Source organism: Montipora foliosa, chromosome 2, assembly GCF_036669935.1.
Source record: "Montipora foliosa isolate CH-2021 chromosome 2, ASM3666993v2, whole genome shotgun sequence".
NCBI classification, from domain to species: domain Eukaryota; kingdom Metazoa; phylum Cnidaria; class Anthozoa; order Scleractinia; family Acroporidae; genus Montipora; species Montipora foliosa.
In genome coordinates this window covers 22,730,927-22,748,426 of record NC_090870.1, presented here as the reverse complement: position 1 = coordinate 22,748,426, position 17,500 = coordinate 22,730,927, and the positions used below count along the sequence as shown (strand labels likewise).

General features: G+C 37.4%; 2 protein-coding genes across 2 annotated transcripts in view; one reads left to right on the top strand and one right to left on the bottom strand.

Annotated features, from left to right (window-relative positions):
* Positions 1-10,369, top strand: part of LOC137992688 (uncharacterized) — a 12,965-nt gene extending 2,596 nt beyond the window's left edge. Inside the window, exon 2 of the mRNA XM_068838169.1 lies at positions 10,258-10,369. The gene's annotated coding sequence lies outside the window, so the exon portion shown is untranslated. The remainder of the gene's footprint in view (positions 1-10,257) is intronic.
* Positions 296-14,224, bottom strand: LOC137992686 (uncharacterized). Its single transcript, XM_068838166.1, has 12 exons — positions 14,055-14,224; positions 13,828-13,931; positions 12,112-12,277; positions 10,386-10,546; positions 7,964-8,110; positions 4,359-4,495; positions 3,138-3,201; positions 2,974-3,061; positions 2,552-2,664; positions 1,678-1,775; positions 1,054-1,146; positions 296-948 (listed from the first exon to the last, which is right to left on the bottom strand). Exons 1-12 carry the CDS (start codon positions 14,161-14,163, stop codon positions 864-866), a joined length of 1,365 nt encoding a protein of 454 aa, XP_068694267.1. The 5' UTR covers positions 14,164-14,224; the 3' UTR covers positions 296-863.
* Positions 14,225-17,500: the final 3,276 nt, after the last annotated feature.

Here is a 17,500-nt window from a genome sequence, read left to right as displayed (position 1 = left end):
CCGTGAAATCCAAAACGTACACTCAAAGTAAACAACCTTTGCCGGGATAACAATAAAAGCTCAAAATGTCGCCAGTCTGGCGTTAAGAAAACGCACATTAATTTAAAATATGAAGTTACTCCAGTAAACAACCTTTGCCGGGATAAAAATAAAGGCTCAAGACAAAGCTCAAGATTTTGCCAGTGTGGTGTTTAAAGCAAACACACATTCAAAATCTGAAGGGAAAAAAAGTGATATTTTTTTTATCATGGTAGCACTTTCAGAGAGAAATTTTATGATCAGATGACAAAAGGACTCCTCAAATGAGAACTTTTATTTTTAGGATTTGACGCTTCGGAACTGTTGAGTGCACTCTATAATTTTTGGTTTTAAAAGTGCCATAAATGTTAAAGAAAATCCTAACTACATCGTTAATATCACATTAAAAGGTTAACTGCTCTTGTTCAAGGGTGAACGATACGTTACCTACAATATACACGAATTCTATAAGCATGCACACTGCTGACGCAAAATATAGATACTGGCTCATTCCTAGTTTTTGTTTCTATTTTTTCTTTTCAACAAATTTGGGGGTATTTCTATCAACAAAAACGCTGCCTTTCTGTTCAGATTGGAGATTTCTTATAAAACACGTAAATAGAGAGATCTAGGGGTGCCAAACAATTTTCACACCGAGCTGAGTATCCCTCTATCCTCCAAATGAAGATGAAAGGAAACTCTGCTCGCAGGATATTGATAACTCAGATATGAAAAATTCTCGTAAAAAAACTGAAACCGCCAAGTTACTTCGGGGTTCACGGTGATTGTCAAAAGCTCGATGCATTTCTCGCCTTCTGTCTGAGATTACACATACAGTATTAGACTCATTTAGACTGATACAGTTCATGAAGTTTCTTCTCCACAGCATCAAAGTATTCTTCAGTTGAACAATACTGGTCTCGTGTTACACTGAAAAGAGAAAAGTCAAGTTATTTTTCGCATTTAATACCTTGAGACTCTGACAAGAGGACCTCCCAAAGAGAAAAGCAACGGCGTTAATCTGCGACAACTCACTTGCTGAGTCCGTAGATGCAAGCTGCTAGATCTTTTGTCATGTAACCCGAATCGACCGTAGCCACACACGCCTTCTCCACAGCCCTGCAGAATCTAAAACCAAAAGGATAATGAAAAGATCAACTTGAAGAACAGAAACAGAAGTACACCCTCATAAAATCACATCACGATGAATTGACAGTGATTAAACCACAGGTTCCCCAAACTGACACAATCAGTGAAAAATACTGGAGAAAAGAACTGTACATGTACTTGAAACTAAAAAATTTGAGCCACTTCAGTTTGAATAAAAACTTCTTACCTTCTTTTCTTTGTGAGGCTTCTTGTCTTCTATGTGGTTTTTGAAGCGATTTTCTGGGGATGTTTGGTCGTTTTCAAGGTCGGTGTTTTCCCTCTGTATACATGTATACAGAGGGAGACGCTAAAAATGATAAAAAACTCCCTGAAAATCGCTTAAAACGTTACGAAAACCACACAGAAGACAAGAAGCCTAAAATAAAACAAGCTAAGAAGTTTTTATTCAAAAATTTACTCATATTTTTTTAGTTTCAAGTACAGTTGTTTTCTCCAATACTTTTTCACTGATTAATTGCGTCAGTTTGGGGAAACTGTGATTAAACCTACGTCTTCAGTTCAGGGTTCTTATCAAGTCTTGACCGGTGACGCAGTCCTTGAGTCCAGGCAAAAATACTGGCAATGGGGTTTGTACTTGTTTCGTTACCCTGAAGATTAAGAAAAACCTCTTATAATCACCAACAACACAACAAAGGCATACTGTAGATAGCTGAAAGCTCATTTATACATTAGTAGTAGGGTAGATTGTTCACAGCGAATCTAAAGATCCTTTTAAGGTATCAAGCTGTGCTATAACTACTTTTCTTAACTGACTTATTTCTTATCTGGAATGGTGTCAGTTATCAATTTCAGTGTCAAGATGCAAAAGCTTGAATTCACTGGTTTTCCATTCAAAGACACATGAATTGTAAAAAGAAGAACGCGTTGTCCCCTACATTAAGAAGCTACTATTTGGGTGTCACATGCGCACCATGCTCCAGATCCTTACGTGATGTTCTAAATAACAGTCGAGTAGGAAACTACTAACTGTGTGACCCTTTATTGCTAGGGAATGATTTTTTTTTCATTTTTTGACGAATGTGGTAAGCACACTGCAATATCCAAATACTTTCTTGGCCTCCCAGTTTCGATGTTCAGCATTTTGCTTCTGGACTAAAGAAACCTTTTAAGAAAAGCGGCATTCAAAACACCATTAAGTTTTCCCTTGAAAAGGTCAACAACAAGAGGCTAGTTGTTGCAGTTGGATACTTAAGCTATGCCTAATGAAACCAAGTTTTAGACTTTAGAATATTATTATTATTATTATTATTATTATTATTATTATTATTATTATTATTATTATTATTATTATTATTATTATTATTATTAAGAAAACATGAATCTCCTCTGAAAATGTGGTGGAATTTGAAGCAGCTGTTTTAACCTTCTGATATTGTCTGTAGTGTCTTGTCACAGTGCCATGTGCAGCCTCAGCCTCAACAGTTTTCCCATCTCCACAAACAAGTACACTCATCATTAAACCAAGGGAACCAAATCCTGAAAAAAGGTGATAAATTCTTAGCTTTATTACTTCACCCTATAGTGGTTCAGTGACCTAACAAGTGAGCTTAATGATTGGCAGTCAAAACTATGGCTTAAACTCCCTCTCTCCCCCTCCAACTCCCACCCTATTAACAACAAACACACACAGGTGCACACACAACATCAAAGGAACACATCAAAGACTTTTTAAGTATCATGAGGAATTGAAGAATACACATGGAGGTTTTGCCTGTCTATTGACCATTGATAAGGTGGTAATTAAAACACCCATGTTCCTTGCTGGCTTTTTTGTTTGTTAATTACCTTGGGCAAGGGTATCTGATTGCACATCTCCATCATAATTCTTTGCAGCCCAAACAAATCCACCAGGTGACTTCAGGACATAAGCAACCTAAAAAAGAATCACAAATGAAAGAACTGAAGTGTAATCTCCATAACACAAATCCAGTTAATTAGTATTAACTTACCATATCATCAATAAGTCTGTGTTCATACCAAATCCCAAGGTCTTTGAATTGTTTTTCATAATTCCTTAAATGCAAATAAACAAAATAGATATAATAAAAAAGAGGTAAATAAAATGCAAAAGTGAGATTTTAGCATAAAATTCAAGTTGCATAGAGTTAGCAAGCAATAATCTCTGTGCCCACTCTTCCGGCAAAATGCTCCCTTCAGGCAATTTACAACAACAACAACAACATTTATTTAAACATGATAAAAATTACAGCAGAGCTGATGTGGTTGTGTATTAAAGAAGTTAAAAAGTACTATTTACAAATAAAGAAATAAATCTATTTACATGAAATGCTATGTTTAAGCGTGTCTTTAAACATGCTTCTGCTTGTGATAGAACATGTATGATTTTCAAGAGAATTCCATAGAGATATGGCTTTGTAGCAAGTGAAGTTCTGATTTCGGCTTCAGTAAAAAAAATGTCAATTTTCTTTGCAGGTTATAGTTACAATCGTATTTCATAAATAGCTGCTTAATACATGTAGGAGTAGGTGAAAAATCATAAAAACAGTTGTGTGCTAATGAAAGCAATCTATATTTGTACAAACAATTAATAGTAAATGATGATGTCCTTATTTGCATAAATATGTACTATGTCTTTATGTCCTTATTTGACAGTACACAGATCCCTATTAAATTTGGCAGCACGCCTGCCAATACACAGCTAGCATCTTGCCATTCACCATTTTCTGTAAAACTTCACCTAATGCCCTCTCAAAAATATATATATATGAATAATTGCATGCTTTCCTCAAATTTGTTATGGCTATCAAGATTTTCCCTTGTGGAGTATAAGTAAATTGAAGTGGGAATTGCTGCCTGCAGCACCCCTTCAGTCCTATGATGAAACATGTCGTTCTACTGCTCCATTGGGGTATTTGCCTCAAGGACACAATACCAGGCACCATGCTTGCCTCTCGTCATAAGCATGAGGCATGCCACTTGGTACAGCAGTACTAGCCGAGACCCCTCCTCCGATCTTCATCCTGGTTGGTGAGTTCAAACTGAGCACCAGTATAATAATATTCCCTGGCCAACTTGCCCACCAATATTTGTGTAAACTTTCTTTCTCGCTCTGCTCTGTACATCATTGCATTTACAATACATTTATTTAATAAACTCTAAAAGCTTATAACAGGACATTACTTCCAGACCTACATTGTACAAATTTGTACCTTTGATAGATGTCTTCAAAGATGTCCTTGAATCTGCCATCATACTTTTTTAAGATGGTGTTTTTGGTGCTCATATAAAGAGGCCATTCCTTATTCAAGGCATACTGGAAGCAGCTATGAGCAAACTCCCTGATGGACTAAAGCACAACAAACATGAAAATGGCATCACTCAAAAACTATACAACAACAAAAGATTATAATTTACTAGGTAACTCAACTAGGAAACTTTCTTAGTACATGGTTGAAATGTAGTTTCCAATTAAATTTGCTCTGCACACTTATTTGGAGCAATTAGCTACACTCAGGTTCTTCAGTAACCTCCCTCCCAGAAATCACATGCAATAAATAACAGATCAGCAGCACAATAGACATGTACGATTGTGTAATTTCTGTAAATTTCTATAAAGTCATGATAACACTTTAATTTGCACAGTAAAACACACTTTAAGGGCCTAAATAATTATGCTTTGCTTGCTTTTAGCTTTGTAGTCAGCATTTTTAGTTATAACCACGATACTTTGCAGCCTCTTAATTTTGTAAAATATCTAATCTGTCCAAATTCATGTTAACACTTCATAATTATCACAGCAAATCGTCATTTATAGCAAACAATCATATACAGTCAAACCTGTATATAACAGCCTTGTATTAAGCGGCCACCCTCTATTAAGCGGCCAGTTTTCAAAGTCCCGATTTTTTGCTCATATAAACGCTGTATTTGTCACCTCTATTAGGTGGCCACCTCTATTAAGCAGCCTTGGCCACCCTGTGGCAGTCCCATGTTTGTCTTTTTGTTGTTATTTTTACCTGTATTAAGCGGCCACCCCTGAACGGAAACTAAGCCGTACATACGTCATTTTGTGGTGTTTTACTGTGTTTAAAATGCAATCCATCATCAGTTTAACAAATAGATTCCATGTTGCCGTGCGTCTGTTCAGTAATAGATCACAGATGACATCAAAATGTGGTAAGAACAAAAAAGTGGCACATGAGGCGATAGCCGAGTATGTCACTGATGTTCCTACCACATTTTGACGTCTTCTGTGATCTATTACTGAACAGACCCACGGCTACATGGAATCTATTTGTTTTATATAATAAAGAATTAAACTTTATTCGCATACATGTAAAAGCTGATGGTGACGTCAATCGTGCGTCTGTCCTCTAATAGATCATAGGCAAGAACCAATCAAAATCCGTGAATAACTTGGGTTATTATATAAATAAATATCATGTTTGTTTACTGGAAACTGATAATCGGCTCTTTAGTGTCGTTAACGCTTTGCAGATGTCCGCAATGTGCTTAAGTACAGTACAAAATCACAAACACAAAAAAATTTATCGTTTTGAAGATCAACAGTCAACAGTGGGTTGTTTTACAAAACGTCCGCCGATAATTTGGCTGTGAAAAAGACAAGGAATGTCTAAAGCCGCTCCAATAGCTATCAATGCCCGCAAAGTCGACTTGCTCTGCAAACAAAAGTTTCAAGTGCTGAAGCGCCAGACGTACATGTCCGACTTTTTTAAGACTTCGTTTCCTATCCTATTACTACAGTTACTTTAACTTGAACAGTTTTGTTGTCTATAGTGCTACTTTTAATAAGAAACATTTCCGTTATTTATACACATCGAACAAATATGAAATGACGGAATCAGACATTTTGTTGTGAACTGTTAGTCAGAGAAATATAGTAGTCAGTAACTGTACAATGTATACTGTAGAAGATTAGACAATGTTACGTTTATTATATCATTAAGTTACAAGTTGGCACTGAACTTTGTTTAAAGCCAGTATATCACTTGAAAGAGTGTTGATTGTTCTACTGTTTCCTTGCATAAAGTGTATTTGTATGATACGCCATTAAAATTGACATTAGACCACGCCCAGTGAGTATTTTTAGTGATCCTGTATTAAGTGGCCACCGCCATTAAGCGGCCAGTTTCTCAAGTCCCGAGGGTGGCCGTTATATACAGGTTCGACTGTAATCAAAAGTTTTTACCCAGTCAGCAATCTTAAGTTTTACCCATAATGCATTGTGCATCCTATGACTAGTACCTTTTACACACTTTTGGGTAACAAATTGTGCATTTTGAAATATCCTTATCAAAACAAAACTAATTATTAGTTTTTGCCCATCAAACAGCTGTTAATGGGCCTTATGCGTGATGACATCTGACTAACTAATTTCACCACCAAGCCTCGTTTGCACAAAAGTACTCAAATCATTTGGACATGCAATACTGCTTGCCCATGGGTTTCCTTTTCAAGTTTGCCCCTTTGGGATTTAGCTCATGCTAAAATTGAAAAAGTTTGAATTTTCGAATTTGAGACTTGGTGGTGAAATTAGCTAGTCAAACGTCATCACGCATAAGGGCTATTAATGTTACAATGAAACAACAATGTCTTCCTGGACATCCCAGGCAACTTGATAAACTTTTGTTTTGACCTCTGCCCCTCTCTATCAGCTCTGAAACACAACACATGTTTTTCTGCACGTTTTCACGGCTATTTTCGGAGTTGTTATGTAACAAAAAGCTTCTGGAACATACTTGGGAGGTTACCAAGGCCACATATTGTTGTTTCACAAAGGAATTGTTCGAAATCATGGCGAAATCGTTATGTTGTTACGCTGTCTTTTGCCCGAGAAAATCCTACATGTAGTAGGAAACTAATGAAGAAGCGTTTCACAAGGCTTGGGATTTAGAAAAACTCCTCTTGCGAGCTACTTACTTTATATTTTAACGTGGAAATGCTCATGAACACTCGTTTTGAGATGAGATTCAAATGTGGCAGCAATCTGAAGGTTTTGGATCCATTGCGGGCATTTGGGAAGACTTTCTTTGATGCTTTTAATGGCGCATCAAACCATGGGGCGCGTTTCACAAGGCTTGGGATTCAGACTTTTTCTTACTGTGTTGGAGCGAATGGCCCTAGATTGTTCCTATTTTCAGGAAAGAGTCCCTAGTAAAGTGAGAATGCCATCTGCCTGATCACCTCATTTTTGTGACTTGTCTGGGAACCTTAATTTAACTGCAGAAGCTGAGAGCAGTATCATGACGACCTACCTACTGTATGAGGTACTTTTTTGAAATTTTAACCATACAGATTCTAGTTTTAGAAAGTCGAGTTATTACAATGTAGGTTGAAAGTATGTTTGGTCTTTGTAATTTCTGGATTTTTCCAAACAATAACGCGCATTTTGGTCTAGGTACAGCTGTATATTTTTTATCAAACAGCATTTCATCTGTGTAAATGTTACACGAGACGACCATATTTTTAATCACTTTTGTCAAACAAAAATAAGAGTGCAGTAAATATTCACTAATGTTTGCATATTTATTGACAAACATGTTACCCTTATTTGTGTGAAATCTTACAAATGTATGGCTTATAATAAAGAAGACATTTGGGAAGGCGTTTGTGTCACTCTCATTGTACACATGTATTGTGCTACTGATCAACAGCAGTTTATTGAAGTCTATTTTTTATGGGCAGAATCTTCCTCTTGGTCAAAATCAGCAATAATTTATTGCAACTGGTAACAACAGATTAAAAAACAATCACTCCAATACAGGTCCTCCCAATACACTGGTCTAGTTATTACCTCATCAGTGTTATACATGCCCATAGTCACACCTCCAGTACCAGTAAACTCAAATACTTCAGTACTGAGCTTGCCACTGCCATCAGCTGGGGAAAAGGAGATTTCAAACACTCCAGGCCCATTCACAACAAAATCTCTGGCACGATACTATGACAGCATTAAAAAAGACAGGTTGAAAGATAAATTTGAGGCCCTTAAAGTCAAAAGACACAAAGATGATCATGCAATAAATACATCAAAATTAGCCTTTTTGTCGATATGGAAAAGCCCAAATTTTTTTGTATTTGTACTTCAATCTATAGTCCAAGTACACTTGGGCCATTATCATTGAATCTTAAAAAACAAAGAAAACAAGAAGCAGTGACTTCTATGGTATGTTTAATGTGTGGTTCCAGAAAATATCCATACCCCACCAAGGAAGGAATTTTACTTAGGCCCCCCCATCTCCCTGGATTTTCCAATTTGTAAGGAACTGATGAGCCCCCACCCCTCCAGAATTTCCACAAAGTAAGACAAAGACCCCCCAACCCCTCTGGAAAAGTTTATTTTCATGAATAAAGATTATCAAAGTAAAGAACGGCGCCGACTGCGGGTATGCAATAGACTGTATTCAGAAATGGCGGCTAAGTAATTATTCTTTTGTCTTTATGCTAATCATCCTAACTAGCCTCATAAACATGAGCAAATTTCAAAAGAATTTTTGCTCCAAAGTGAGGCTAGTTAGGATGATTAGCACGAAGACAAAAGAATAATTTCTTGACCGCCATTTATGAATATGGTCTATGGTCTTCATTTAATTTTATTGAGCGGTCTGGAATTAGAACAGTTAACTACCTACAAAGCAATCTCAACTACACAATATTGCTTATCCCTTAAAATGAAATAGATGATTTGCAAGCTGACAATTTCTTTCCAAACAGCGGGTAGCCATCTCCATGGCCGTAATGTTGATGGAATTAACGCCACTTCACAAGAACGTCAAACTTTCAACCACAAAATAAAGTGGAAATGAGAAGGAGAATAAAAACTCTAGATTCCGAAATTGTTACATGATCTTATACCTTCTGCTTCTTGAAGCTAAACTTTCAACCTTGTACTGTTTTTCAATTGACTGACATGATGCAGAGGTCAAAGACTGGGCATTACAGTAAACACCCGCATGTACAATGTACAATGTACAATGTAAGAACAAGTGCATTAAGAACATCAGGCTGAAATTTGGCCAATAAAGCACCATATAAATAAGAACAAATTCAGCCTGATAAATAAAACATGTTCTTAATACAAAGGGAAAGGGTATTAGGATAAGGAAACAATACAGTATAGTAATTTACATCAAAGTACTATGGTGTTCAGGAACAATACAATTTATAAAATCTATTACAAAACAGCATTGTATGTTAATTAAACCTGTAGTAATATATAATTTGAAGCATTTCTGAAACCAATTTTAAGAACATTTTAAGAACACTTTCAGGCTGATTTCTCACTAAGCACCCCTCCAATAAGAACACGATCAGCCTTAAACCTGAAAAAAGTGTTCTTATATGTGGGTGTTTACTGTACTAAACCACGAAATAGCGAAACGAAACACTAAAGCACCATTTATGACCCCACAATACATTGAATACTAACCGACAAAGGTTGGATTTGAGATTAAATATCGTTGTAGGCCTAATTAGGCCTAAAACGTTATTGCTCCTGATTCATTGAGATTAAGATTAGGACTCAGATTAAGACTGAGGTTAGGAGCAATAACTTTTTAGACCTAATTAGGCCTAAAACGATGTTTAATCTCAAATCCAATCTTTGTCGGTTAGTATTCAATGGTTTTAGGGTTAGGGTTAGGGTCCTTGAAGACCACACCTGTTACACAGTCATGTCTCTATGGAGACTGGTAACAAGTATCGGTGGTCAATATTACACAAGCGACAAAGTTTTTGTTGGCCTAACAGGGGCCTAATTCCTTTGGATTCGCATACATAATGCTTTTGAAAGAAAGAAAACTTGATTTATAATTAGATGAAAAAAACAGTTAATCATAAATGATGTAGTTAAACTTATTTATTTCTTTAAAAATGATCTACCAGATCGGCAAGTAGCAATCTTTGTACTGAGTTCGAAATTAACCCCTTGGAAAGTGATTTTTATCCTCCCACCCCCTTCCCCTCTGAACTTTCCAGAGCTTCTCACCCCCCAACATACCCGAATTTTCAATTCTGTCCATGGTGGGGTATAATGGATATTAATTTTTCTGGAACCACACAATACTAATGTACATGTATGATTGGTAGGTGTGTCTATCAAGATATAGATGGTGCATAGGATGTTTGTTGGAGAGCACAAGACAAGTAGAAGAGTTGCTTGAGCAGCAGCAGCATCAATTACACGAAAATGTACAGATGGAAGTGGTGAAACCAACCTGATCACCATGAGCGTGTCTTCCAATGACAATAGGCTCCACCCAGCCTGGCACAAGTCTTGGAACCTTCTGGCAGATGATCGGCTCACGAAAAACTGTGCCTCCCAAGATGTTACGAATTGTACCATTGGGACTACGCCACATCTTTTTCAAATTGTATTCTAAAACAACAAAAGACTGTTGCAATTTTCTGGTTCTGGATGCCATTTTATGATCAATTACATTAATTATTGTAGAATTGAAGATTCATGAGACATGACAAACATTAATGACCTTGTCTGGATATAGACTGTATTTGCACACACCAATAAACATGGTAAAGTTACCGTATTTACCCGTGTATAAGTCGATCCCATGTATAAGTCGACCCCCCATTTTTGATGGCAAAAAAAGCAATTTCTTAATTTCTTTGCTAAATGTTCATGGGATTACTAATCTTGCATTCTTCGATTTCTGGAACTGTGGATTCACAAAAAATTAAGGGCCTCACGCGGTTAATAGTTTTGTGCTTCAGCGGTTGTTGTATGTGTCGGCATTTTGTCCTTGAATTTCGAAAAAGTTCTCAGAAAATCGAACATGTAAACCTCAAACTAACCTGTTTCGTTGTTCAAGGATAAAGGGCTTTAGAGGATAAGCACAACATCACAGAAGCAGGAGTCAATCTTTGAAAATAACTTCAAAAACGATGAGAAACGTGCAAGGTTTAATTGGTGCTTGACTTATAATTTCTTACATGGCAAACGAAACAAAACTCATAAACCACACAATACAAAGTTTGCAAAAGCATTTAAATCCTCCAGGTTTGTATAAAGAATAAAAAACAATCATTACCAACCACCATTTTCAGGCAACACGAGTCACGATCATGCTTGCACGCAACACGAGGTATTGCGCCAGGTTACTAAGCCATTGAAGGATCGCGTTTTATTTGAAGAAACGAGAATGTTTTTAGAGCTTTCCACCTTTGGAAAACGAAAATTTCCAGTGTCTATCTCATATTTGTGCTTGTGAGTATCTTCAACATGTAAAGTAAAACAAATCCTTTTTCATTTCAACTGGAATTGCTTAAGTACATTCATTTTGAAGTCTTTCGTCCACTGCGTTCGTTATGCCCAAAGACCACATTATGATGTTAATTTTGAATAAATTACTTAGCTGAAACTTGGCTCGAAATCTTTGACCCATGTATAAGTCGAGGGCGATTTTTGGAGCTTCTTTTGAGGCCATAAAAGGTCGACTTATAGACGGGTAAATACGTTAGTTAATTGCAATAATTCGCATACATTATCAGGGACGTACACATGTAGCTAAGAATAAATTCATCTGCTTGAAGGTTCTATTGAGGCAGTAAATTCGTGCTCTGAGCATCACAGGGACCTGCTAACAAGATTGCTCCCATTGTCTTGCAACACCCGGCTTTCTTCAAGATGGCAAACACAGGGAAAAGAGAAGACACGCACAACAGTACTTGAAACAACACTTTCATTTCCCGTATCGATAAATTCTAGTGATATTTCTGTATACTAACAGATATTCAACTTCAAATGACTTTTAAACTTTGTGGAGAATATTTTGCGTTCTTCTCAGTTGCTTCGATTGATGGCCAAAATCTAGCTGTCGATCACCCCTTTCTCAAGCGGCAATTTTCACCGACAGCCTGCGCTTAGCGACATCTCTGCATTATTCACACAATAATAACAACAACTATTACAATTAACGCCAGCACCTTTAACTCTTTCTTCGTCAGGAGTGATTGTTGCACATTTAATTCCAACATTGTATTGTTTTATGGCTTCTGCAGCCTCAATGGTCACCTTGTCGTCTGTAGCATCACGATGTGGCAGCCCAAGATCATAGTACTTGATGTCCAGATCAAGGAACGGCAAGATCAACTAACAAATAAGTGAATGGTGCATCATGAAACAATTTGTTGTATACCATGCTTCAAACATTGACCCCATTAAATGCTTACATTGTCGACAAGAGAGGAAAAGAGAGAGCCTGGGAACGAGGTTGATTCATCTTTTACTCATTTTTTGCAATAGCAGCTGAATACAGTTGACTTGTGATCACATCAACCATTGTCAAGTACAGTGATGCCACATGAACTTGATTTTGTCAAGTTTATAGAGGTATATTGTCGTATCTGTTTTTTCCATAGTACAGGCTTTTTGTTTGGGAGTACTATTTGACCTTTGAGCAACAGTGCTACTTATCATATTCATGACTAACTAGATGATCTTAGAATGAAAGTTACTGACAACACAGAGACTTGAGAAATTTCTGGTTGAACATGTTCTGCATACAAATACGCCCTAATTCCCTTCAAAACTCAAAAAGTGTTGGAATCTCTGCAGGTCACACAGACCTGCAATTTAGATGACCACTCGATCGAAGAGCCAAACTCAGAGGATAAACACCTTATAGACCTTATTCCAAAATTGCCCCTATTTTAGTATTCTTTTGTTTCATTGCAAATTGGCCCATTTGGACTCGCTTTCAAACGTAAAATTCAAAAGAATATTTAACCGTGAAGTAGGCCAAAAAAGCCAATTTGCAATTACACAAAAAAATACTAAAATTTGTTGTGGATTCACTCGGCGCACAACATTTTGACCACTGTGATGACGAATATTGTTGTCGATAAGAGTTCAAACAACGCTGAACCACTTTTGATTTGTTAAATTTCGTGAATTTCATTTATATTTTTATGTGAAATGTGATCGTCTCGCATTTCGCGTGAACGTGAAAGAATTTTGGATATTATTCGTGACGCGTGAAAAGGTGAAATATTTTTGCGTGACTGAGTTTTACAAAGTGGTATAGGGGACCCTCAGAAATCCTACAACATAATCTTGAATGCAACAAATGGTCAATCCAAGTTATATTGAAACAAGTATTTATATTTTTGTGGCAATATCCTAAAATGAGCATTTTTCTCTTCAAGAAAATGATTTAAAACTTCAAGCAGGGTACAATGAATGCATTAATAGCTTTCCTGAATGAAAAATAATTTCATGGCATGTACATTGGCTGGCCAAGGAGGAATGAAGCATGAAATGGTAAAAATTAAACTTAAAAATACATTAAGAAAAATTGATAATTATTGCAAAAAGATGATTGAAATAAACAAAGAAATGTTAAGTTTCAATTATTTCACAATTTCGTCACAAAATGAAAACGCATCATGACAGCTAGCTTGCGTGTCGCGGAGCAATACCTCACAATATTCCCAAATAGGTCGAGACTATTAAAAATATAGTCATCTCTACCTGACATGGAGCTTTCGCAAACTTAAGCTTAAATTATGAAAAGCTTTCAATTCCATACACTCGTAATACGGGTCATGAATCTAGTAGTTTCACAACTGATAGCCTTAACAATTATTAAAACATTTTGAACACCTCCCAGCTGGACGATGTTTTGTGACTCCAAATCTTACCCGGTCCTTGATCATTTTCCAAATCACACGGGTCATTTCATCTCCATCCAATTCTACAACAGGGCCATCAACTTTGAGTTTCTTTCCATGTCCATGATGGCAAACTAAAAATAGAAGAGCGAGTTACTCAATGTTACAGCAAGCGAGCCGATTGAATAACTTAGCACGTGCTTGGAAACGTTCGTGTCATGTTTCTTGCAGATCTAGGCTAATAAATTAACACTTACAGTTCTTCTGCTGCCTTTGAAGTTCAATCGATGGGCAAGAAACAAGACGATATAAAGCATTTCGGCTTCCTAAAAAACAGACACGGGAACAACCTACAATTGCCGCCATTTTCTGTCTCTGGCTGGGAGATGTGTTAATGTGCAACCTGAGCCACAACAAGTCTGAGTTAATAGTCTGAGTAGATACACACATTGTTTCTTATCTGTTCTCTGATTGGACAACGTGTCTATTAAAAAATTAACTCACAAAGCAAATTTTCTTCTTTCCTTTGTTATTCACTGTTGTTTTCACTTTCTGATACCTAAACGGTAAATGTGGAAGGATAAGAGGAAAGTGAAAGAACATCATATTAGTCCAGAGTTAGTGACTGAAAACCTGAGATTTAGGCAGCGTTTACACGAATGCGGTTTCATTTGTAACCGCATCGATTTCGATGCGGTTACCCCTTCTGTTTACACGACAACGATCGAGACTGTTATCGAAACCGTGTCGATTTGACACCGGTGCCAAAAGTGGAGCGTTTTCAACACGATGCGGTTTCCACTGTCGTGGAAACAGCGAAAACCACATCGATTTGAATACGGTTACTATTTTGGCGCAAAATTTGAAGCGCAATGGACTTACACTGGGTTGCCTGTGGTACGTGAACTGCAGCGTTCCAGGCAATTTTTTACTGGGTTGCCAGTATGGCAAACCCAGTCGGGGTCTGCGTTTAGTTTGTTTATTTTATTTGTTTTCTTTTTTTTCCGTGTCGGTAAAACTCTTGCCTGTCACTCCCCTGCTAAGTGGTGTCTTTGTGCATAGCGCCTTCTACGCGTATTTTCTTAGGATCGAGAGGGTAGTGGGAAATGCGTAGATTTCTCTGGTGGACACAGTAGAACGATTAACTTATCCGGCAATGGCGTCGAAAGTCATGTAACGCGAATGGCGTTTTAGTGGATCTTTGAACAAAATATACCCTTATGAAGCTCAATAATGGCAAGTCAATTGGATATACAGGCGGTGGAATCTTATAAGCGACGAATAATGGACTTCGACAACAATCTATCGCCCGTCGAGCCGAAATCAAAGTGAGCTGTATTTCAAATATTTTACCAAGTGTGCTGTTATGTAGAACACTGAAACCAAATGGAAAATTCTCTGGTAACTTATGGGTTCAGCAAAGGCAGACGGAAATAACTTGATCGCCATACTCGCCTGGTTCGTTTGGCGGAGAAAGTATCAATCACAGCACAAAATGTACAGGAAATCGTTCGGAATATCGGCGGAGAAATACGCTGGACCTTTCCCAAGTATCGTTGCAGTCGCGTATTTCCAGATCCACGTAAGGTGTTCGATTGGTTCTCTGTCTTTGTTGAACCCATAAGTTACCAGAGAATTTTCCATTTGGTTTCAGTGTTCTACATAACAGCACACTTGGTAAAATATTTGAAATACAGCTCACTTTGATTTCGGCTCGACGGGCGATAGATTGTTGTCGAAGTCCATTACTCGTCGCTTTAAAGATTCCACAGCCTGTATATCCAATTGACTTGCTATTATTGAGCTTCATAAGGGTATATTTCGTTCAAAGATCCACTAAAACGCAATTCACGTTACATGACTTTCGACGAGCTATGCACAAAGACACCACTTAGCAGGGGAGTGACAGGCAAGACTTTTACCGACACGGAAAAAAAAAAAAGAAAACAAATAAAACAAACAAACTATAAACGCAGACCCTGACTGGGTTTGCCATACTGGCAACCCAGTAATAATGAAGCACAAAAAGGGTCAGCAAGCTTTCATTCAAATAATTCTTCACTGTCACATTTCCAATTTGCAGAGTTGAGTACAAAATACAAACTGTAAATGTAAATTTCCAGACAACTTAGATGCGAAAATTGATTCTATCAAACGAGTTGATAAAGGTCGAATAACCACCGTGAAAGATTTAAAAAGCTGACGTTTCGAGCGTTAGCCCTTCGTCGGAGCGAATAGAGGAATTGTGGTTGTTGAAGGTTTATGTGTGTGCGGAGGAGCTTTGCTATTGCTAGAAATAGTATGACGTGAATATGTGAATAGATTAATGGAATGAGAGGCGTTCATTGATTCCGTGTGGATAGAGTGTACCAAGTTGAAAAATAAAATTTTTTGTTCGAGATTTTTACGGCTTTCTGTGTTTCCGTGGTGTTAGGATAGGCCGCAAATAATCATGTTGTGGTGGGAGTGATTAGGAAGATTAAAATGGCGTGCAACCGGTTTTGAGGCATCTGTGTCGTTTTTTCTACATCTCGTAGGTGTTTGCGAAAGCGGTCCACCAATCTTCTCCCTGTTTCGCCTATGTAGATCTTTTTGCATAGTGTGCAGGTTATGCAGTAGATGACGTTTGCGGAGATGCATGTAAAGTGGTCAGTGATTTTAAAAAGCATAAATGCATGACGTTCTAGGAGTGGGGATGATGAGATTTTGGGCAGTGACTGGTAGTTCTTGTTTGGTTATGAGTTCATGAATGGTTTCTTTGACGATTTTTTGATTGGCGGAAGTTAGGTCTTTGTTGACTTTGGTGTAAAAAGTGGTGTCCGAAAGTTGCCGAATTGCTTCTTGTTGGTAGAGGTCGATGCGCCAAACGACTATCGCACCGCCTTTGTCGGCTGCTTTGATGACGAGGTCATTCCGGTTTTTGAGATTTTGAGAGCAGTCCATTCTTCTTTGGAAAGGTTGGAAAGTTTGGTGTTGCGATTAAAGTTTAGTTTGCGAATTTCATGGCGGCATTTTTTGATAAAAAAGTCAATTGATGCGAATTGACCCTCAAGTGGAGTCCATTTCGATTTACGCGTGGTTAATGTTTCAAAGGCATCTTTTTCTGTAGTGTCGGATTGGTCTTCTTTGTCATGAAAAAATGCTTTTAGTCGAACGTGGCGAAGAAATTTTTTGACATCTTGTTTGGTTGTGAATTCGTCGGTTTTTTTGGCTATAGGAATGAAATTAAGGCCTTTACTAAGGGCGAATTTTTTGGCGTCCGAAAGTGATAGGTTTTCTGGAATTGTGACTAAAGTGTTTTCGTTTTGGTTTTAGTCGAGAGGTGCTGTCCTGTTTTTTATGCGACTTCAGTAAACACTGTGATGCATTCAAGGCGTTCGATTCCTTCAATGTTTGTTAAATCCATAACAATTTGCCATTTGATTTCAGTGTTGTATATAATACCCGGGGGATATAATACCACGTTAGTAAAATATTAGAAACAAAGCTCACTTGATATCCAACGGCGAAAAATGAAATTGTTGTCAAAGACCATTGCTCGTCGCTTTAAAGATTTCAGATATTTATTTTTCACCGGCTGTCTTGTTTATCCAATTGACGTTCCATTCTTGAGCACCATTAGGGTATATTTTGTTCAAAGATCTACTAAAAGGCCATTCGCGTTACACTGACTTTCGACGCCATTGCAGGTTAATTAAATGTT